Below are 24,372 nucleotides of genomic sequence, written 5' to 3'. Positions count from 1 at the left end.
TATATATGAAATGCATATATATGTATGCATTTTACAATTCTTCTGGAGAGAAGATTTGTCTCTTCTCTCATATTTATTTATTTAATCTCATGTATATTTATTCTATATACGTTGGGTTGTAATGCAGTACCATGTTATTTATTTTCATTCTCGAATTGCTTAAACTGTGGCCATTGGATAGAGGTTGAGCCCATCCTTTGAAGTGAGGTATCACAAGGATGGAAAAACATGCACCACATGTACTCGCCATCAAACTGATACTAACTGGTCGACACTAAGTTGTTCACATGGTAGTAATACTCACTTGGGTGCTGATCAGGTCGGGGGTAAACCCACAGCAAATAGAAATGGAGCACACTGTATGGGGGAAGGACACGCTTGTAGCCCTGGCTTGAGCGAGGCAAATGCGTTTTGTGTAACCAAAATGTTCGTACCTCCATAATATCCCAGATTAAAAAAAAAAAAAATCTGTGGCCATTGGGAACTATTTCAGGTTGGCTCCTGTACCCCTTTGGTATGCTTCCATTCTTTTTATTTTTCATAGAGCATTTCTTTACTTTCTGGTACTACAAAATAACCATCTTATGTTTTCCTTATCCCTAGAATCAGCTATTTCTTCATAGAACCCCGTTTTTTTTTTTTATTGGAGAATGGTATTTAGAAACCAAGACCTGAGTGCTAGATGTGCTTGTTGCTACTGGGATGTCATTGCTTCTAGGCTAGAAGTTGGGATCCTTTTCATGTGGGAAGGCTGCATTAATTTACCTGTAATCAAACAAGGCCGCATTCAAGAAACTTTTAATATACTTAAAAATGTACATCATTTTGTAAAACTCTAACTACTGTATACTTAATAATTTCAAAAAATGACAACTATTTGTTAATTTTAAAGTTAACTAACCTTTTAATGACTTCGTTGTATCTGCTTTTTGTTGGAAAGCATTTGCATATTTGGTTGCAGCATTGGAGATCTGCAGTTTCAGTTGATCGTCTAGATGGGTATCAGTCATTTATGACCTTAAGGGTGTCTTGATTTGGGTTAGGTAGGAGAATGTAGATTCGCAGCAATAAGTGGTTGAAAAGCAAGAAAGCATTTTTGGGGCATGTTGCTGAAGGTGTCAGGATTGGGTATTCTACTGCATTTTTCATATTTCAATTGGATCTTTCTTAGCATCAAACAATGATTTTAAAATGTCATCTACTGCGAGTTCAGTCAGTTCCGTCTGTAGTTCTTTAGGTGCCTTGGTGATACCAACTAGGTGAGGCTGAAATGCTAAATTAAGTGTAATTTCATGATTCTCAAAGTCAGTGAACCTTATGTTGTACTCTGCAATTAATGGGTCTGTAATAGCTGCGTGTTCTTCAAATCATTTGCATATATCATCCTGCTCATCAATGACCTTTACTAACTGGGGAAATGTTCATCAGAAATTTCCTTTTGAAGAAGTATTTTGAAAAAAGATAGCTTTTTCCAAAATGCTTGGATTTTTTGCTACAGATCATATATAGACTTAGTCTTAGTATTACCTCGTAAAGAGATATTCAAGTTGTTTTGATTTGACATGATATCACACAGAAATGCTGCATTCCTACAGAAATCTTCTTTCAGTAGTTCACATAGCTGATTCTGTTCTTCATAAAATTTAACTATCTGTTCTCACAGAGATAAACTTTTGGCTAACACCTGTCCCTGTGATACCCAATGCACTTTAGAATGATATGACAAATCCACACTGTATACCTCATCTTTCAACTTTAGCATGTTACAAAACTGATGATGCTGTGTTGCATTTACAGGAATACAGTTAACAATATTTATAACTTGTTGCAAAGTGTCACTTAAAATAGTAGCTTTAGCACAGAGATTTTGCTGATGCAAGATACAATGAAAAGAAATGAGAGCATATGGATCTTTTAATACTTTTTTTATCTGTGCAATAAACCCTTCATGTTTTCCTGTCGTGGAAGGTACACTGTCTGTGCATACACTCACTAAATTTAGCAAATTCAGTCCAACTTCACGACATTTATCTTGAAAGCTGTTGAAAATATCTATTCCTCACGTTCTGTTGCCAAGAGTGCCCAAAGCAAGTAACTCTTCATAGCAAAGAAAATCTTCTGGTGTGACCTGAATAAAGTATAAAACGTGTGCTGAGTCAGTAGTATCATTTGATTCATCCAAAGCAATTGAATATTATATATTTTCCTTTTGAAGTATTGCATGAAATTCTGTTAAGTTGAAGGCTAATTCATGCTGTGGATCAGTTATGGGTCTCCTTGAAAGAGGTAGTTGTTTGTACTTTGAAATGTTACTGGGATCTGAGCATCCTACAACTCCAACAATGCATTCTCTCACAATTTTTACACCACTGAATGGCTCCCCTTTTTTCCTTGAGTATATAAGCTACATTATAAGTTGCTTCAGTGCCATTATTTCCAGGTCTTATTGCTGCTTGAAAGAGTTGTCTTTGCTTTTGCTTTTCATCTTTTAATTTCTGCAATACAACCTTTTGCGCCTCTCCCTCTATCTAATTTAAAATATTTGTGGTCCTTATGAGTGTTATGATGCTGATGAGCATTGAATTTCTTTAATGTTGATATTGCAGTATCACCAAGCAAGCAGATCATCTTATTTTTAGCAGAAACAAGATAAGTTTGCAATTCCCAATCCTCATTAAAAAATCTGTTTTCTTCCTTCACCGTTCTCTTGGTCTTCTTTGACATGATGGGCTGTTAAGCAGACAGTATTATAAAGTACTGTCAAGCTGTGCAACTATTCATAAATTCCACTTTAAACAGAAACACAGTGCACCATTGTCCAAAGCTGGTAGTAGACTGCCATAGTGGACCCCCGTAAACTCTTGCTAACCAGCCTCATGTGGTAGTGGCGCCAGTCAGCGGGGGGAAGTTAGATCTAAATCATGAGGGTAGCAGCTGTCAATTTAGCCTTTATGGCTTGCTAAGGTTCTAATTGTGCCAGTCAATCTGGGAGGATTATTTCATTGAAACTTACTTTAGTTTTTGGTATTTTAAAGATAAAATGAAAATACAAAAAACAAACAAAAATGTATTAATAAAAATGAAAGAATTTGTTCTGTGAAAGGACCTGGAAGGCCTCATGTGGCCTTAAGGCCACAGGTTCCTAACCCCTGGTCTAGGCCTTCTCAATGGACAGGGCTATGGAAGGTATGTATGCATACTAACATACTGCCATGCAGTTTTTGATTAATAAAAATAAACAACTTTCTGTTTTAGATCTGTTCACTGAGGATACAGGAAAAAAGTAACTCCTTCCTGAATAGCTATATCTCAAGGTGGTATCAAGAGAATATATTTTCTTCCACATACTGGGCCTAGAAAATGGCATTGTTAGGGTTAATAATAGTGAGCTTTTAGCAAGTATACTTCACCTCCAAGTATTTGTCATACTTGAGTTTCAGATGAATGTGTATTAGGTCCTTTTTGCCATACAATGTTGAAGCAATAAAAGAAATAAAATCTTCTCATTGTCGCAGCTCCTGCTTTTCACCTGAGAATGTACTAGATTTAAAATGTGCCTCAACTAAGGTCCATGTAAAATTAAATTGAAATATTCAGGGTTTTTACTCACAGTGATTTTTAATACTGTTTTGTCATATATTTAACATCTATGTCTGATATTATGAACAGTAGTTATAGATAAAGTTATTATAGATATTATAGATAAAGCCATCAAGATCAAAGACTTAAAAGGTTATCTTAGAAGTTCAGGGAGTTGAAACTTTGGCCTATCAAAAAGTATGTTAAAGTTTATATGTTTCTATATATTTCTACCTCTTCTGATCTTTATTTGTATTTCACTTTAAAACAAATTCTTTTATTTTTTCATTCTGTTCTCTGTATTTTTATTTCTGCATCACCAACATCTTCACCAAAGTTTTTTTTACTGTTACTTTTCTCCAAAGATACTTCACTTTTCTTTTTTTTTTCCCATGAAGAGATTGCTCTGGCATGGTTGACTTGAAAAGATAAGAAGGTAGAAATTAATGCTCTCTCAATTTTCCTTGTTATATATCTTTCAAAACTAGTAACTTTGTGGCAAATTCCCCAAACTCATTTTTGTAACCTGTCTTGGGGTGTGGAAAAGTTCTTTGATTCTCCCTTAATTCTCCCTGGTTTGAGGAGAAGCCATTTTTACCTTTCTAGTAGACACTTCCAGTTCCAGGGCCTTCAAAGGAGAAATTATGTTTTTTATTTCTAAAACTATTTCCTGCCTGTGCTGCTAGGACCCTCCCAAGGTGACACAGCAACAGAATTCTCTGTTGCTCCCAGAGGGCAGTCATTCTCACAAAGATGATATGCTTTTCCCATGCAGCTCAGACCTCATACTCATCCCATGCTCTGAGTATGTGTGGAATGATGTCACCTAGGAGGCCCATTGTTCTAGCCCTGAGAGTGGGGTATGCTTTCTTGGCAAACCAGAGGATGGACCTGCTTTCACATGTGAGAAGATTGCGTCCCCATTTTATACAGTAAGACTTGCGTAGGACTCTCCAGCAACTACCAAAGGGTGATCCATTTGCCATGAATGTTCACAGCTGTTAATTCCCAGTAGGTGCTTAGCAGTCATTAAACTAGGTCATCAACTGAATCCAGAGGACATCTCAGGAATAAACAGAGTAGTTATTATTAATATTAATGTATAATCAAAGTGGCTTTATATTCTTCCACCTAACCCTCTAATACTCACTTAATAGAGCACCTACATTTAGTATACATGGCATGCTCTTTCACAATTGCCCTTAAGTGTTTTTTTTTAACTTTTAGATTATCTTCTACATTATTTTTTGATCCTTTCTACTGTGCATAAAAACACTGGTAATGATTTCAATGTATTCCTTAATGATGTTCTTTCAGTCACTGTGTCTCTTTCTCTGTAAAAAAGTCCCATCCAGCTGTCAGAGATGGCAGTGTAATTATGATAATTCTGTAATTGTGCTTCTTAGAGCTGTGCAGACAGTGGGAGGAGGTGGTGGAGCGGGTGCGCTCTGCTCATGGCTCTGGTTCTCATATCCTCCCCCTTTTCCCCAACCAACCCACACCCTCTTTGAGGAATCAGAAAATAAACTGAGAACGACTATTTCCTGATTGCAAAAGAAATAGTAATAATTTCATATTCCATGTGAATGAGTTGAGGGGATTGATATATTTTAGTTCATGTAGACACATAAAAATGATTGTTACCTTTCTGTTTGTATTTTAGCTGTCATTTTTGTAGTGATTATCAAGGACCTCCTAAAAATATATAAGCCTTTTAAAAAATTCTGCACTAATAAATGGGATCTTTTAACCCCTACCAGTAGAACATAGGTTGAGCCAACCGTATGAAATTCCTGTGTTTGTAGGTCATACATGATCATATGTGGGCAATTTTATATGATTCTAATACATTTTTGAGTGGCCCAAAGAAAGGAAGAAAATAACTTGTGTTTTTAAATATGTTACTTATTCTGTTTCTGGATAGTGTACAGGACCAGAAATTCCAGTGCTTTGTTGTATTTAATAAGCAAATAACTTATTTGAAGTATAATACTTAATTATTTTAAATGAAAACAAATCCCCATATATCTATCCTGAAACACTTGCTTAAGCTCTTTCCATTGTTGCCTTTTGTAGGAGGCCTGATAAAACAAGGTGAACTCACTTCACCAGGTTGTTTGATGTTGTTTTCACCTCTGCAATATTATGAATAGACTCTGTGAAAACTGAAACTGCAGCTTCAGAACTAAGCTAGGTAGGCTGCTGCCATGTTGTCGTTCTGGTGTTACAATTGACATAATAAACTCTCCCGTCGTCATCAGTTCTTCTTTCCCAACCTGGAGGTAAACGTTGTGGTCTCGCCCATGTGGTAGTTCGAATGTTATGATCCACATAATACGTTCTACCATGAGGTTCTTTTCTCTGTTCCCACCCTGATGGCAAAGTTTTTGTGTTGGCATTTCCAGACTGCTGCCGTCCAGGTTCCACACACCCATCTGGCTGTCTTCATTTGGCTGCTTCAAAAGCAGACTTAGAAGTGTCATGGTCTAATGTACTTCTACCTTCAGATCCCAATTCTGCACTGGTAGAGGAATACATTCATTGCTTTCTGAGGAAGTCAGTATTTCTTGGACTGGAAGATCTTTGACAATAGTACTGGTGCAGTTTGAAGACAAGGCCTTTTCTTCAGACACTGTTGGAGTACCTGTGGCAGAAGCATTATCAGCTGATTCAAATGAGGATGATTCTCCATTAACAGTGTCTTTGGCAGGTGCGTATGTGAGTGATTTGGGAGCTGGTGTGTTTTTAGGTCTGGCACAACCTGAGACAGAGATGAAGGTGTGTTATCTCCATTTACTACGTATGAGCAGCATGAGTTTTGGACTGGTGTGTTTGTAGGTATGTGATTATCTATTCCATTAGTACGTTCAGTGGCCAACCTGGTAGTTGTCCTTGCTGAAGGCTCTCCATTTTCATGTAAGACATCACCATTTTGCTATATTTCTGTGGTTGGAGATGAGCTACAGTTTGTTAGATTTTCTTGCTCAATCACCGGTCTATCAAACACAACTATTAATTCGCCAGTTTGTGCTATGCCATTCTTGTTTTCCAAGGAAAGTTTTAATTGTTCTTTCAGTCTTTCCAATTTCCTATTGCATATTAACAGAGCTTGTTTCAAATCTATCATTGCTCTTCCTAATGTAGCATCTGCTTTTAAAATGTAATGACTCTAAACTCGAAATTCCAATGTAGTCTTTGGGGTCACATTTACAGTTAGCTGTTCATCCCATTTTGAATTAGAAGAACTACTGGATTTTTCTGTTTTCCCCCAACCAAGAAAAATTGCACAGATAGTATGAGATCTGTACAGAAATTATCCAGCCATGTAATATGAAAAACACCATTCTTGTTATATTAATAATAGCTGGATACTTTCCGGACAGGCCTGGTATATATAAGCTGTTCATTCTGTACAGTGAATTTTCTGAACCTCTCAAAGTATAAATGTTTTCCATTCTTCCACAGAAATATGCAAAACAGTTCATCTTTTTCTAATTTATTTATCGTTCCCTTGAAATGACTGACCAGGAAAAAGATCATCCTTAAATTTTGAAGCAAGCAAGGGACTTACTTAATAAGAAGTATATATCTTTATAAGCATATATGATAGTGGTTCTAGTTTTATAGCGCTCCAAGTGTATTAAACATGACAGCCATTCATTCAAAAAGATCTGGCTTTGCTTTACCTTGTTTCTATTGTCCAGGGGAAAAATGCAAATTGCTCCATGTTCTTCTCCCTTACGTGGCATCTCCTGAGGGTGTTTAGTTGCAGGAAGGAATTAAGGGTTTAGGCCAAATCTTACTTTGAGTATGTTAAAAAAAAAAAAAAAGAAAAAAAATCTGCTGCTTTTTTGAAGACAGGTGCTTGAACCTGACAGTTGGTTTTAAATAAATACAATAAATAGTTAAAAAAATTTTCCCTCTTTGCCACATCAGTAATACAAAATAATGAAACCATAACTTACATGAAAGTCATGTACTAACCCCATGGTATTCTGAAATAAAAAATATATATTAAAAAAATAGATCCAATACCATTTAGTTTGTCACAGAGATTGGAAAGATTTCATTGAGCAGCAATGCTAGGCATTTATGGAATTAAAAAAAATCTGATACTTGTATGCTTTTGTTTTTAAATCTGTAATGTTCTTCAAATTTAATTCATAATAAATTGGTGCAGTTTGATACTTAGCAACTTATAGAAGGTAAGGAGAACTTTGCTGCTTCTGTTTGTGTTCGAAGGTTCAGTTTGATAAAACCAGATGGACTGAAGAGTTACATAAGCATTTGAATACTCAAACAAATAAGAAACTAACGATTTTCTATTGGTGTTTGAATGTCTTTATTCCTCTCAAATTCATAACAATTCTAGGTATCTGAATTAAATAGGCATATATATTTAAAAAAAGAACTAGGAATAACACAGTTTTTCTCTTGCTTTCCACTTTTTAAATCCAGCAAATAGATTAGAGCATTAGTCTGTCTGACCTTGTATAAAGAAGTTAACCTATCCAAAGTGCCTCATTTATAACAATAAAAAACTTAGTCACACATTGATTGTACCTTAGGAACGGAAAATACGTTAGTTTCAGAGTTCTAAATATTCACTTAATAAATGATTACTAACATCCTATACAAAGGTGGAGTTCATGACCTTTGTATAATTGACAATTTTGTATGCATTGGAACTTTTTTTTTACTTGGAGTGATGAGGTTTCATAAGTGAACTATGGAGACCCTCTTGAATGATATTTATTCTTTTATGAAATGAGAGAAATCAGTGTAGTTAATAGCTAGGAACAGAACTCGCTGTTCTTATTTGAAGTTAATTGATTTTTTTAAGAATCAGACCTATTGTAATTGTGAAATTTTCTTACCTGCATAAATGTTTGGTCTGGACTGTCTTATAAATGAATGAATAAAGATTCTGATCATGGTAATAAACTGAGTTTCACTTACACTAGGATCTTTTTGTTTCTTTAGGTTCACTTGGCAATAGACAGTGTTTTAAAGAAACTTGATGTGGTTTTGGTACATACAGTTTCTAGTGTAAACTGGTATAGAGAGTAAATTTTTATTTTCTGATATTCTGCCTGGAACTAGGAAATGTGCATGTTTATCAAATAATGTAATATATATAGTTATCATAAAACATTTTTGAATCAGTACATATCACTGGTTCTATTACAATTATATTAATTATAATAGAGTTTACTCCTTTGCCCTTCTAAGGGAAATGGACTTTACCCTTTGTGAATCTTTGAAAGAAAATAGAAATGATAGCTTTAGGATTTTAGAATTTGCATTCTTGATTTTTTTCAGCCTCCGGAACATAAGAGGGCATTCAGTAACTAAGCTAGCCAAAGGCGGGAGTTTTGTATGCTCAGAGGATAGCACAGAGCACCTAACAGATATTAAGTAGATGTTTAATTAATGGCTAATGGTTGAGGTATCAGGTTTCTTAGTTCTTTTCCTTGGGTATCTTATAAATGATTTTTCTCCCCAGTTGAAAAAATAAACAACAGAGAAATTCAGTGTACTTTAGATATTTATTAAGTAACATTTATTTAGCATTCAGAAGAGGATATAAAAGAGTAATGTCCTTTATTCAGATCAATTTCAAAGTACTATATTCTCTCCTCCATCTTGGCCCCTCCCACTTCAGCCGAAGAATTGTTGAACTTTTAACTTTGCTACTTCCTAAGGTGGTTTTAATTTTACATCTTGTTTCAATCACCTCTTTTTTCCCCCTTATTGTTGTTCTCAGTAGGTAAAGCCCTCAGTTTTGATTAGCTTCATTAGTGTACCTTAATTTTTTTTTCTGATGCTATATTTTTAGAAACAAAAGCTTCTACTTAGAGCTGGAATTCAATTTATTTAAATACATACGGGAAAAAAATTTATTATGTATCAGTAAATGTACTGGGCTGGAGATGAACAAAGAAGGTAAGAGGGTTATAATCCACTGAGCAAGGCAGTGCCTTACAACTGTGACAGGTGATCTTAATTAGGGGTGGTCGGGCACTGGCACTGATAGAAGAAGTATGATAAATCAGAGCAATGGCAGTCATAGTTGCATGGGGTGTTGGAGGGCGCCTGTTGCATTTTAAATTGCTAGATGTGGGGAAGTGGCTAGAGAGGAGACAGGGTGCCTCTTATAAGGAAGAATTTTCATTATAACTACTGTATGGCCTTGCCACTACCTGCCAGTGGACCATCAGCCTGAACTTAATGCAGGTAACATGGTAAATTTAAAAATGGGGATATGCAAGGAAGCTGTGAGAGCACCCAAGAGAGGTCCCTAATCTAATCGTATTGACAGAGTTGGGTGGAGGTCCATGAGCATGTCCTGGGAGAAGTAGTCGTGATTCTGTATGTAAAGGATAAGCTAGAGTCCACTTGATAGAATGAGGGTGGGACCTTAAGGCATAGCATGAAGCCCTATGCTGTGTACAAGTGATTCACTAGTCCTGGCATGGAAATAGGGATGCAGTGTGAGGAAACAAGGAGAGCAGGGGCCAGGTAATTGCAGGCCTCGAATGTCAGGCTAAGGTGCTAGGACTTTACCCTGAAGCACTGAGGAACCACTGAAAGGTTTTAAGCAGAGAAACAACAGTCAGATGCTCATTTTAGACAGATTATTTTTGTGGCTGTGGGTTGGAAAGATTTGAGAGGGACAAGGCTGGACACAGGTTGACCAGTAGGGAGGTTATTACCACTCAGGGAGAAATCATGAGGGTCTTAGCTAGGACAGAAAAAGTCATGGTCGAGAGATATTGGAAGAATTGACATTCTTAGTGATTGAGTGACTAATTGGTTGTGGATTATGAAGGAGAGGCAAGAGACAAGTTTCTGATTTGGATCTTGGGATGAGTGATTGGCCATTAACTGATCTAGAAAATTAACAGGTAGATGAGATTTGCCTTAATAAAGATGCTTAATTCAGTTTGGATCATACTGAGTTTAAGCATGTATAATATAAGTTTTCATTTCTCATTCGTGTATAACTAAAATGAGTATCCCTGATTGCAGACAGCTCTCTTCTGTGCAGTAATTCAGGGATTGAGACTCCTTCCAATCTAAAGCTCCCCCATTTGCAACTTACAGTTTGCAGAAAGTAGAAGAACATGGAAGATTATTCTTGGAAGGTTTTTTGGTCCAGCCCTGGAAGTATTATACATCACTTTCACCCACTTTCCATTGGTCAGAACTTATTCATACAACCAACCCAAACCAACCCTAACTTTAAGGAAGGCTGGAAACAAAGTAGCCTAACTATGAGCCCAGGAATAAGAGGGAACAATGCTGGGAATCTGCTAACAGACTGTGCCACAGAGTGATAGGAAAGCTTTCAGATATTGAAGTCTGAAACTCAGAGGAAAGACCTGAGCTGGAAATGTAGTTTTAGAAGTCATTAAGTGTAGATGAAATCACTCTTGGAGAACAACTAGAGACAAGAACCAAGGACAGAGCTGTTAATTTGGCCAACACACAAAGGTGGTCTGGGAAAAAGGATGCTAGGAAGGAGTCTGAACGTCTTGAGAGAGGTAGGAGAAACCAGGACAAGATTGTGCCATGGAAGCCTGTAAGTGGAGAGTTTTAAGGTATAGATGGTAAAATGCAGTAGACAGGTCCAGGAATATAGTAAAGTAAACCCACAAGGTGCCTACTAAATCAGTTGATTAACTACTACAGAACTCATTGGGTACAGTCCTCACTTCAAGGGCACAGTCAAGGAAGAAACCAGATTTTATCTCTGGGAGGGAAACGTAGAGAAGACCTGTAGAGAGGTAGAAGATGGAGAAACTGGAACACGGGTTAATGGATGAAAAAAGTCCCTGAGAAAACAGGAACAACAGAACTTATTAAAATGAAATTTTAAGCTTGTCAGAATACTGCTTTTTGACATGCCTTTTTAAAAACCTTTTTATGATTGATAACTGATATTTATTATGAGCAGTTTTGCTAACATATCTAGCACTAGAGAATATAATTATATTTCTAGTTCTATATTAGTTGGCTTATATGATCAATTCACCTGTCCTGGGAAATACAATAAATCTTTGAAAGAAAAACCACTTTTTTTTGTTTTGAAAATAAAGTATAATACAGAAAAGAGAAATATTCTGTTATAACTTTGTTATAATTTTGCTAAACTAGGGCAAATTATAAATTTTGTATTTTCCCTAAAGAAGGAAGTTATAACCTGCTTCTTTGTGCTTAAACAAATGTTATTATTATCCTTCTTAGTTTCCCTCTCTCCTACTCTTTAGCTAGGAGCATGTTTAGAGGATCTTTTTTTTCCTAGAGCATTTTTTAATAGTGGGGAAGACTGAAATAAGGAGGCTTACATTTGGATTGAGGTACTTAATGTTCTGGTGTTTAATATTCAGCAACAAGCCCTAACTTTATTAATAAATCACTCCACAGCTATCCTTCCCTTTTACTTCCAGTAGATTCACATTTTCTACTATGGTATATAGCATTACTTAAAAATGCTTTAAAAATTATTTGTATATATTATAAATTGTTTTTCACTTAAGACCAGAATATTTAGAGGCAAAAAATCTGGAAATGAGCCATTACTATTTATGTCCTAATGGTAAAGGTGGTGGGAAGAAAAATTTTCAGTGTGTTCTGTATTTTATTTTAAATAGTTTTGCACAGAACTGTTCAAATGCATTCATTTCACCTTTTTGTAAAATCCTTAAAATATCACCCAAGGTCATGTTTAGAACTTGAATTACTATTTCTTTGGGAGTGCAATTTAATATTTGTACTTTGATGCCTTAATATTTTTAATGTTATTGCCTTCATAATGTAGTTTTCCTTTTACTTTCTTTAAAATTCTGATATTAGGAAATAGGATCAGGCCAGGCATGGTGGCTCACGCCTGTAATCTAGCACTCTGGGAGGCCGAGGTGGGTGGATCACTCAAGGTCAGGAGTTCGAGACCAGCCTGAGTAAGAGTGAGACCCTGTCTCTACTAAAAATAGAAAGAAATTATCTGGACAACTAAAAATATATATATAGAAAAAATTAGCCAGGCATAGTGGCGCATGCCTGTAGTTCCAGCTACTCGGGAGGCTGAGGCACTAGGCTCGCTTGAGCTCAGGAGTTTGAGGTTGCTGTGAGCTAGGCTGAAGCCATGGCACTCTAGCCTGGGCAACAGAGTGAGACTCTGTCTCAAAAAAAAAAAAAAAAAAAGAAATAGGATCAAAGTAGGTGAAATATATTGATGATATTGATTTAAATTTAAATCTATTTTCTAGGGGAAAAGGTAGATAATATATTCATCTTTTATTTCTAATTCCCATCTTGGTACCTGATTTATAATAGACTCTGAATAAATATTTGTAAATTGAAGATAATACTTGAATCAGTATCTTTTTAGACCAATCGTTTAGCTGTGTCATAATGGAACATGCAGCACTGTTAGCTCATTTTATTGCAGAATTCTTTCCATACTTGGTATCAGGGTCAATCTTTAACTGCAAAAAGATGAACTGGCTGAGAAATGAGGATCCAGCAATCATCTCTTCATTATGCTTGCCAGAATGCGTTTCGGAACTAACATTGCACCATTCAAGAAATGTATGTTTGCTGATAAGATTTTAAAGAAAGCCACACTTTGTGTCACTCTGGCCCAGTGCTTCAATCATGCCCAGAGCTCTTCTTCATTATAGGCCTATTTTCCCCCAAGTATCACTTTCCCTCTCGTGATTTATTTAAAGCTATATTTTTAGCTTCTTAATCTTCCTGTTTTATCAGGTTCTTGTTTTGTATGTTGAATAGGATGTTGAATTTTGGGGAGGAAGATTGGGATGAAGTGGGGTCTGTATCCCTTTTCAGCTGTTCCCTTAACTTGCAGTGCTGTTTCCCATCGTCCCATAATCCCTTCCATTCATAAACCCTCTAATTTTATTCATTCACTCAGCGTGTATATTGTTCCTCTGTTAAATGTCAAGCGATGTATTGGACATGTGGATAAAGAGGTGAATTACTGTGCCTGGCACAGTGTTTGGCATAGTCACCTCCCTCAAGGAGAGTAGTAAAACGTCTCGAGGAGGCTGGCTCAGGTCCCCTCTGTTGTGCAGCTGTAACAGCTCTGATTCCACACTGAATTCTCACTCTTCCATGTGACTCATTTGGCACCACATCATCTTGAGTCACACTAGCTCCTATAACAAATAAGCCTTCCGATTTCAGTGGCTTACCACTCTATACATTCATGTTGCACTCAGTGAACAGTACAATGTGGTTCCACATAAGTGGGCTCTGCTACACGTGGTCATTTAAGGACTCAGGCTGAGGGAAGCTCAGCCATCTTCTGCGGTCACCTTGATGTCAATGTTGAGATTGCAGGAGAAAGAGTGTGAAGGATTGCATGGAAGAGATTTTTATGGGCCAGAGCCTGGAAATCACAGATGTCACCTCCCTTTCTTTCATTGTCTGGGACTCAGACACATGACCACCCCTAAGTGCAACACAGAGCTAAGAAATGCAAGCAGTGAGGTCCCAAAAGAATGCCTGGCTCAGCTGGATTGAAGGATGATGATGAATTTCTCACTTGGCGTCACAGAGGGTGCCTTGTATAACTCTGATTTTTTTTTTTTTTTCTGCCAGTGTAGATAAGAATGACTTGTCTTCCTTTAGTAATTTCTTCTGTTTCAGAAGTCCTTTGGGAATTGAAATGGAGGGAAACATTTTATTTTATTTTTCTGATACAGTGATCATACTAAAAGGGTAGGAAAACCAAATACTTGAAGGTTCTCTTCTTAACCTGTTAGAAATACTTCCTATTAGAAGATACTGCTCTTCTCTTTTGCAGTATTGTTCTTCCCACCTGGCAAACTACTTTTGTGAAATTCCTCCTTTTTGAAATCCTCGGAGCTGCTTCCTTCCCTTCCTGTGTCCCCAGGCGCAGTTAGCAGTTGCATTCTCAGTATTCTGCCAGAACTTGAACATACCTATGTTAGGTTAATTCATTCATCTGTTCATTCATCCAAATCCTTATAATGGAAAGAAACAATGAGAGAAAGGAGATCAATAAAGGAAGGAAAGGGGAAGGGAAGGGGAAAGAGGAGCGATGGGAGGGGAGAAGGGAAGGGAAGGGAAAATGCACTGTGATAGAATGACATACTGAGGACATAGGGAAAGGCACTTAGCTCTACCTTGGAATGAGGGAGAAGTGGGGAATACTTCTTTTAGAGGACAGAAGTTTGGTCAGAGTTTCTTTGATTATTCCTGGATACTTTCCCTTCCCCAGACAATGAGCTTTTCAAGGAAAAGAACTCTGTTTTCCAGCACCCAGTGTGGTACCAGGCTTATGCTAAACATTTAGTAAGTTGAATTGACTGAATGAAGATGTAAGTGAATACATTTATAAATTTTATTTACTACACACACTTTCATACATTATCTCATACAGTGCTTAGCACAGCTCTATGATAGGACAGATATTGTTATTCCTGGTGTATGGATAATGAGCCCAACTTCAGAGATATTTGGTGTTTTGCTTATGTCTCATAATTAACAGGAGAGATCTCAGGTGTTCTGTACATAGTCTTGTGCATTTCCCATTCTTGGAAACACACATTAAATTTAAGTATCAACATAGTGCTTTGAAATTTGTAGCATGTGCTTTGGTGATGAAACATCAAAGCACTTGAATCTCTTTGAGTGGTGAAGGCTATTGATTTATATTGAGTCAAGCAAGAATGTTGTTTTTAACAGAAACAAAGAGATGGCTCATCCACCATGTTTTATAGTGCCTTATCTTCCTGCCATCACAGCATTTTGTACACAGTAGGTGCTCTGTAAATATTTCTTAACTAATTCACAGTGATTTAAAATGTGTAAATCAGATTCACCTAAATTGGACATGCTTCCTGTTAGAAGCTGTCATAAGCTTTTATCAATGTAATCATTGTGTCACAGGGAACAAACTTTGCCTGTGGTATATTCTAATTTGTGGAATTTTTAACATGCTTGCTTTGTTTCTAGTTTTCTTTGGCTGTTGCTTCCTCATTCTTCCAGCACTCACCCCTGACAGTCTCTGCCCAAGGACACTGTCTTTAGAAGGCTGAGGCTGTCTGGATGTTTTCACCATGGCAGGTGGAGACATTTTATCATGGAGTTGCATTCGTGTCTTTTGTTGCTCTAAAAATCTCAAACTTTAGCATTAGAGTTTATGATAGACATTCATTGCTTCCCTCTCTGACTTTTCCATGTTTCGTGCCATAAAGGTATCAGTGTTCTCTGTAGAAATATTATGACCAATTTAATAAATTGATGCCTTATTTATTAAAGTTGCAGCTGACTAAGAATGAAGGCATCACTTATAGAAGTTTAAAATTTTGCATTTCCACATGGATATTCTGCTTCACTTCAAACTTACATGTCTGAAACCAGACTCATTCAGTACCTTGCACTTCTCCCCACACTCCACTATTGCCGGCTGCCATCCGTCTCATTCAGTGGCAGCCTCCAGACCACAAAGACATCGTGATGACTTGCTCCTTCCCTTTATACTGCTCATCTAATTCAGTTCATGCCGTGTCAGATTGACCTCCAAGATGTCTCCGATATCATGGGATTCAAGACCACATTTTAAAGCCAAGTGTTGAGTGCATTTCCTAATCTTCTAGCTCTAAAATTATGAGAAAGGAGCTGAGAGCCTTCTTAGAGTTCACTGGCAAATCAGCAAGAGGATTTGGGTTCAAAAAATAAAATTTTAAGGAAGTTTTGATGTTAGAAGACATTTCTCTTCAGTCTTCTTTAGTAAGAATTTATTTTGTCATCTCTGGAAACACTTGCTTTTTCCAGAACTCTGTAACCAGGAGACAGAATAGACAGGGAATTTTTCAGAGTGTGGGGCACATAAAAGGTGGTTGGTAAATGTGTAATGCATAAGAGATGGACAAATGAACAAAAATAGAGTGGAAATGGTGAAAGGATGGTGAACTCTGCTTCTGGGTTCTTTTTTTGCTTCACAGGAATATGTTTTTATTTTATTTTTCTAATGGTAAGATGAATGCCAAGTGTTAGAAAGACAGACCCACCTTTCGTATTAATCATTATTAGAGAAATGCCGTTAGTACCTCAGCGTACTGCCTCGTGGCATTTTAAGTTGTAGGAAATCCAAAAGAGCGCCTTAGAAAGTGCCTGTAATTTATGTGTTTAAAAAGAAAGAAGTGGATGTCAGGGGTGTTTGGATTTTAATCTGATATTTTGTAATAATAATAATGTCCTAGAATTCTAGAAAGATTCTTAAAATGTTTCTTATACGTTCGTTGTCTTATTGCTAATGTGTCATCAACAGAATCATGTTAGCAACGCTTAACAAACGTGACATAACATTTATTCTGAACTTTATCCTTCAACCGTAGAGTAATAAGAGTAGCAAAATATTAGGTCGTAAAGTTTCAAGTACTGAGCAATGAAAGACAATGAGTTTTTCTTGTTAATGATTCCAGTGGCTTGTTTTTGCAAGTAATTTTGTTCTGCCACATACTAAAGAGGTGAAAGATATAGAGATACTTATTTTCTGTTTCTATTTTTCAGGGGAAGATGGTGAAAGGAATGGGTGGTGCTATGGATTTAGTGTCCAGTGCCAAAACCAAAGTGGTGGTCACCATGGAGCATTCAGCGAAGGTAAGATACTCTGTTCCCTGAGTGCTGCTTTTTGAAATTTACAATACGTAGAAACCCAATACACCAGGTCACCTAACCGTGGTTTTTATTGTTTTCTCTGTCTCATTCAAGGTGATAGCATTTATATTTTAGTAAGAAAGATGACAAATAAAGGCAGTTATTTATTATTATTCAGCTAAATGGTTGTTTAACTTTGAGTGAAGCCAAACATCAGGGTGTTCTTCAAATATTTGCCCTGCATACATATTAAGAGTAAAAGCTTTAATGTCTCCAAAGGCAGTGAAAAGATGTTGGGGTAGATGTATTGATTCAAGTTTTAAGATGATTATAGTGGTTGTTATCTGCACAAAATGAAAAACACAACAGAGTATGGGTTTTAGCAACAGCCATTTTGAAATGGATAATATGGCCTTTCACCGAAACTGTGAGTGCCATTTCCAGGTGTTAGAGAATGGTGGACTTAATGATAGCAAATGTCCTTATTCTGAAAAGTATTGTACTTTTTTTTTGATAAATCTTCAAATATTTGAGTGCTAGGATTTGTCAGTGACCAAAACTAGCCCAAAATCACTGATCTCATGAAACTTACAGTCAGTCTTCTTCCTCTTCCTCCTTCTTCATCCTACAGTAATAATAGCTACCATTTGGGGGCTTATACCATGTGCTAACAGTATACTAAGCACGCTGTATGTGTTTGTGTGTACAAGCCCATGAGCTTGATACAGGTATTTTTTACATGTCCAGAAACAGAGCTTCACAGAGGTCAAGTAGCCTGACCTCTGAAGTCACTTAACTAGTGGAACTGAGATTAGACGTGGATGTGTCTGACTTGGAAGCCCCGTCATCTCACCACACAGCTATCAGTGTAACTTCCTTTCTTCTCCCGCTTTCTACCCCAGTTTAAGGTATTTTATTATAGCAGCACAAACAGACTAAGACAACTAACCGGTTCAGGGAATCCTGTGCTTGTTAAGTTTAACTCTTTCTTTTTTTTTATTTCAAAGTATTATGGGGGTACAAATCTTTTTAGTTACATGGATCTCTTTTATATTACTTGAGTTATGATTATAAGTGTGTCTGCAGAGCAAACAGACAACCTACAGAATGGGAGAAAATATTCACAAGCTATACAAATGATAAAGGACTAATACCGAGAATCTACAAAGAACTTGAGCAAATCAGCAGGAAAAAAAAAATCAAACAACCCCATTAAAAAGTAGGCAAAAGACATGAACAGAAGCTTGTCAAAAGAAAATAGACAAGTGGCCAATAAACTTATAAAAAATGCTCAATGTGGCTAATCATCAGGGAAATGCAAATCAAAACTGCAATGAGATATCACCTTACCCCAGTCAGAATGGCTTTTATTAACTTCCTTCCTTGTACTGGACTCAGTGTCTGAACCAAATGAGTTTAATTGTTTTCCTGACCTGAGTCCATTGGCTTCTGCTAATTTGAAAAGTTGGTACTAAATGGTATATTCTTCATCTTTTATGCCCTTCGTCATTCTTTTTTATTCTTTGATCTACCTAGGCTCACTTTGAGAGTGGCTGATCTGAGTGGAAGTGGTAGTTCATTTGCTTTGTTTTTATTTACTGGTACCGCATTATGTAAGAGCATGGAAGTGGAAGATTTGCACCTCACCTGCTTCCCCTGGGGGAGTCTGTCACAGAGAGATGTGTGCCACAAAATGATTTGGTTGTGAAAACAGCAATAAATCCAAGCTATCATAAATTGTTTAGTAAACAGTGGGAAGTGAGCAGTGGTGCATTAATATGGAACAATAGAAATGGAACCAGCCAGGTAACTTTGGAGAGATGCCTTGCAAAAGCATCCAAAATACTTCATTTCAGAGGCAAGAGGATGCCAAGCATGCAAATCAAATCCACATCTTTTCTGGAACATAATGTCTATTTGGAGAAAACTCTCACCGACTTTCCTTTTGTTGTTAACTTTACTGTTGATACATAGGCACTGAAGTCTCACTTATTTCAGATTATTTTTGTGCATTCGTTTTCAAAACATTAGGTCTGTATTTACCCAATTCTCTCTCTCTTTCTTCTTTCTTTTCTTTTTTTTTTTCTGAAGTCTTTTCTTTCTCCTCAACTGGAATTTCTAATAGAGGAAAATAAATGGTGCCTCCAACTTCAGACTAGAAATCCCTTATTAAAGCTTTCCACGGAGGCAAGATCATGTTTTTACTTTTCCTTTTCTCGTCTCTCAGTGGGGAAATCAGCATTGAGTTCTAGACCAGAATTGGAATTAGGTATTTTTTCCCTAGATACTTTTATTTGAACAAACCAACAAAAAATGTACTAGTGATTAAAACATTAATTGGTTCACACTTAATAGTTAGCCTTAGAAAACCAACAGTTTCTCTTCTCCTCACCATCACATTTTACCTGTGGTCCTAGAATGTGTGGTTGCTAAGCTGTATTGTTCACTTGGACTCATTGTTACTGGCCTAGCTCAAGGGAACATGGAGGTCCCACCATTTCTTCCCTGAATCTTTTGCTCTGGTCAAAGGTTGGTAGGGTTGAGAAGAGGGTGGAGAGGAGAGGTTTTTCACTGCTGGTAACCTCTCCAGTTAATGATCTGCTCTTTTAGACGTGCCAGGTAACTTCTGCTGCCTTATGATTAAGTGAGAAGCCTGGAGAACTAACTAATCCCTAGAGTTTTGTAAGACCTGGGAGTGAAATGTTTATAATGAAGGATTAAAACCTGAGAAAAGAAATATAATCTTGTATTCTTGTGCTGCTACTTTTTTCCCCATAAGTGGGTGGAACAGTTAACCAGTTTTCAGATGGGGCCTTTTTATTCTTTTTCCTCATCTTTAGGATTACAGATTCAGGTTGTTTACAAATGTAGCATTGCCTGACCTTTACAAACATGTTTTTTTGTTGTTGTTTTAATCAGACAAAGGAAACTGTTTCCTTGCAAGCCTTTGCAGCCAGCCATTACCTTTAGTTCATTCACTAGCAGCTTCTGGAACCTGAAACCTGTTTGTTTACTGTTACTGCTCTGGAGTAACCCCTGCCTTCCCACTACCTCTAGGATGTATGGCAGGCACAGGAGTCAGATTGGCATTGTAACATGATTTACATTTACGCTTAGAAATCAGGGTTCAAGGCAAAATTGTGAACTAGGCAAAGTTTTTTGGTGTCCAGCCACGTTCCTTATTAAAAACTTCTTTTTTATTCCTTGGCATGTCCTATCTTCTGCCTTCTAAAAATGGGAAGAGAAAGAAGGAAAGGAGTAACAGTTTGAGTCCTTACCAGGTGGAGTGCTGTGCTTGGCATCATAGGTGCTAATTTCATTAGCTTCTCAGTGACCCTCTGACATCAGATTGGGGCATAGGCAGGCAAGAAGTTTGTCCAGGGAAGTGGCAGAGCTGGGAGGGTGATTCAGTTTGGTCCAGCCTGTGTTCATCCTACTACTCCATGCTGCATCCTCACAAAGCTCCCTCTGCACCAGCATTCCACCGACATTTCCCTTTCCTGGAAGCGTCAGGTTTTAGAATTACCTCTTTCTCTCTTATTCATTTTTCCTCATCAAAATTCTTCTTGCTTCAGTGACACAGATATCAACAATGTGCTTCAAAGAAGACAATCTGAGAATCTAATTGCATCCCTTGGTGTACCCATCTCCCTTTCTTCATTTTTGTATTAGGATCCTCCAAGTTACATCCAGGCACATAGTAACTCAGTGCCAGACTGCATGTCCCACCCTCCCTTGTACGTAGATGCATCAATGCCACCAAGTTTGGGTCAATGGGATTTGAGCATTTGCGATGTGCATAATTTTGGAGTCATGTCCTTAAAGATAAACCTGGTAGCATTAGACTTCCTATGTTCCTCTTCTGTCCATCTGATAAAGGTTTTAACTTCAGCAACAGCCTTGGACCCAAAGTCGTGAACCCTATGCTGAGAGTTGCAGAGCTGCTCCACCAACTTGCATTCATAGATGCCCATCCCTCCTTTATGGGCCTGCCAGGACTCCTCATGACTCCATTCTTGGCCCTCTGCTCTGCAGCCTTCTTGGCCATTGAAATTTTTGACACCAACTATTTTTCACTTAGTGGCTTCAGAATCCTTTTTTTCCCTCACTGGAATTTTCCGATGAGCTCTAGAACTGTATCTCTAACTCCTTTTTAGACAGCTCCACCTGGTCACCTCAGCTGCAACACATTCACAACTAAAACAATCATCATTGCCCCTAAATATGTTCTTCTTCCCATTTGGCCCAACTAGAGAAGTGATGATTTTCCTGCCCTCATCTGGCAAGACATCCATGGTGCATTTCTGCCCCTACCCACACCTGCATGAGGCGCTATGAATACTGCATCCATGGCACTCCTGCAGTCTGCTCTCGCCCGTGTATCTCTACTCTCTTCATCCCTATTTGAGTCCTTGTTGCGTCTGCATAGCTTGCTGTTGCAGCATCCCACAGGTTCCCTAACTGCTGAGCTGACCCTGCTTCCTGGTAATCAAGCACACCACTGCCAGACTGACCAGTCTAAACAGAAGCTGGGTGGAGATGGTGCTGTTGAGAATCCTTCAATGCAGTCAGCACTGCTTGGTTCTCCTGGGCCCACCTGCCTTTGTGATGGGTTCCCCAGCAGCCCACCTCATCCTTGCTTCCAGGACTCCAGTTCTGCCGGGATTTCCACAAACACATCATGTTGTTTCCTGTTCTTAGGTGTTTCCACAGTCTGTTCTCTCTCCCTTCTTATCTGGCTCATTTCTACTTCCACAACAGCATAGACAAATGAGGCAACGTTTTACGAATTTGCTGGTTTCGTGCCTTCTATCCTCTAGATGTTATGAATGACCAAAGGAATATTCTTCAATACTTTTTCTTGAAATTTGGTAGAATTACCTTATGTAAATGTGTTAATTTACTTGTTTATGCAGGCATCAGATATTTACTGAGTACCTACTATGTGTGAGGCACTATCATGATAGGGTCTGAGGAAATAAAAAGGCAGCGATGTGGTCCTTCCTTCATGCAGCTGAGAGTTTCATCGGAGGAGAGCCATAGAAGTTCATACACAAGGTAGAGGGTGTACAGAGCTGAGTGTGCAGAGTCGAGCACCTGATTCCCAGCACCATGTTAGAGCAGCAAAAAGGAGGCTTCCCACGGGATGTACGGAGCATTTGCAGATCTGAGGGATGGGGCAGAGTTGACAGGGACGGAAGTCTTGCAGGGAATGAGGAAATGGACACTGGGTGTGGGAGGATCGTGAGTGTTAAGGGACTTACAATTCGGTCTCTTTTGTCAGCAAAGAGAGAAGGGTTAGGTGGGAAAAAATACACAGGCACACACGTGTGCATGCTCAGGCTCTGTTCTTCACACAATGGCCAGAGTGATTTTTAAAGAATGTAAATGGGATCATGTCACTTCTTCCTTAGCCGAAAAGCTCTGGGTGGCTTCCCATCCCTCTTAGATTCAAGTCCAAAGTCCTTACCATTGTCTCTAGGGCTAATGCAGTTTGTTGACCCATCCCCCTTACCTCTCTGAGTCCATCTGTTATCATTCTTCCTGTTCCCAGCTTAACTCCAGCCACACTCACTTCCTGAAACTTTCTGGAACATTTTAAGCGCATCCTGGCTGGGGCTTTTGTATTTGATATTCTCTATGACTAGAAGGCTTTTCCCCAGATGGCTGTAGGATTCACTCCCTTACTTCACTCAGACTCAAAACACCAGAGAAGATTTCTGTGACTACCCTATTGTGTGAAACAGAAGTCTTACCTCCTCCCATGATCCTTCATCCCCCTTCTTCAGTAGAGTGCAAGCTCCCCGAGGGCAGGGGCTCTGTCTCTTATAAGCGTTGAGTAGAATAATGCCTCATGTACAAAATGGTTCAATAAATACTTGTTAATTTTTCAAATACTAATACTTTGAACATATAGAGAGCACTTTTAATTTTTTCCAAGGTGTTCCATGGTAGCTTTCTCCATTTTGTCATTATAATACTCTTGTGAGATAGGTCTTATATTTCCCTTCCAAAGACAGGCAAACCAAAGTCTGTAAAGGTTAAATACTCTGATAAAAGTCAAGTGAAAAATGAAGAGCAAAAACAAGCCCAGAGTCCTGCCTCTGGGTTTCCTTTTTCTTTTGTTAAACTTTTCTTTCTGGCAAGTACCATTATCGTTAACAGCATAAAGAAAGTGTTTTGTTCTCAATATTGTGTGTGGAAATGTGTTCCCAAGTATAACTTTCAGACCACAAAAGCAAAGAAATTCAGTCACTTTGTCATTTACTGGAAACAAGCAAAGCTTGTAAATGAGAGTTCTATTTCTAAAACAGGTTTAGATTTTATTTTTATTATGTAGGAGTCTAGATCCTGAAGGGATAAAGAGAATCATAATTATATTGTTATGAAGTTGAGAATAAATCTTTGTGAATAATTTTTTTAGTTTGGATTAACTCAATTTTATATTAGTATAAAAAAGTATACTCCTATATAGCTTCATTCACTCTCTTTGTGCTGCTTTTGTCATACAAACTATACTTATCCTTAAATTATAAATATGCTCATCAGAACATATTTATAATTATTGCTTTAGGCATCTGTATTTATAATCTTCTAGAGGAAAAGTTATAAAAATACCTTGTTCTGTTTATATTTACGTATTTTACCTTTATATATACCTATATTAACTTTTACATGACCTTTTATATTTACCTTTGCTGAAGTTCTTTATTTCATTATGTGGATTCAAATTATAGTCAAGGATTCTTTCATTTCAGCCTGCAATTTGTTTCTGATAGGATAGGTCTCATATAGAAATGCTGAATGCTATTTTATCTTGTCTTTACTTTCTGTGGAGAGGAATTATAAAAGGTAAATGAAGTTTATTAATCCCATTTTGTTGGACCAAATGTGTTAACAAAAGCCAACAAATATGAAGTTGTTTCTTTTTTTATTAGAAAAATCCTTTCTTGGGAAACATTCTTGCGATAATTTTCAGCAACATTAAAAAGTATCCCTAAATAAATAAATAAAGTATTCCTTTGTTAGGATAATTCATAATTAATAAGAGTTTCAGCTGATTTAATTTTTTCTATTTATAAAAGCTTATCATTCTTTCGTAGTTTGTTAATTAGACTATGTAGTAGCCAAGATCTATTT

General features: G+C 37.5%; 1 protein-coding gene across 1 annotated transcript in view; it reads left to right on the top strand.

Moving 5' to 3' along the window:
* The window catches only part of OXCT1 (3-oxoacid CoA transferase 1), a 143,876-nt gene that overhangs the window by 100,690 nt on the left and 18,814 nt on the right, over positions 1–24,372 (top strand). Inside the window, exon 13 of the mRNA XM_012649601.1 lies at positions 17,146–17,235. Within this exon, the coding sequence (XP_012505055.1) occupies positions 17,146–17,235 (90 nt within the window). The remainder of the gene's footprint in view (positions 1–17,145; positions 17,236–24,372) is intronic.

The sequence above is a fragment of the Propithecus coquereli genome, unplaced genomic scaffold, assembly GCF_000956105.1.
Source record: "Propithecus coquereli isolate 6110/MARCELLA unplaced genomic scaffold, Pcoq_1.0 Scaffold110, whole genome shotgun sequence".
NCBI lineage: Eukaryota > Metazoa > Chordata > Mammalia > Primates > Indriidae > Propithecus > Propithecus coquereli.
Note: the sequence above shows the minus strand (reverse complement) of the source record. Positions and strands in the feature narration are given on the sequence as shown.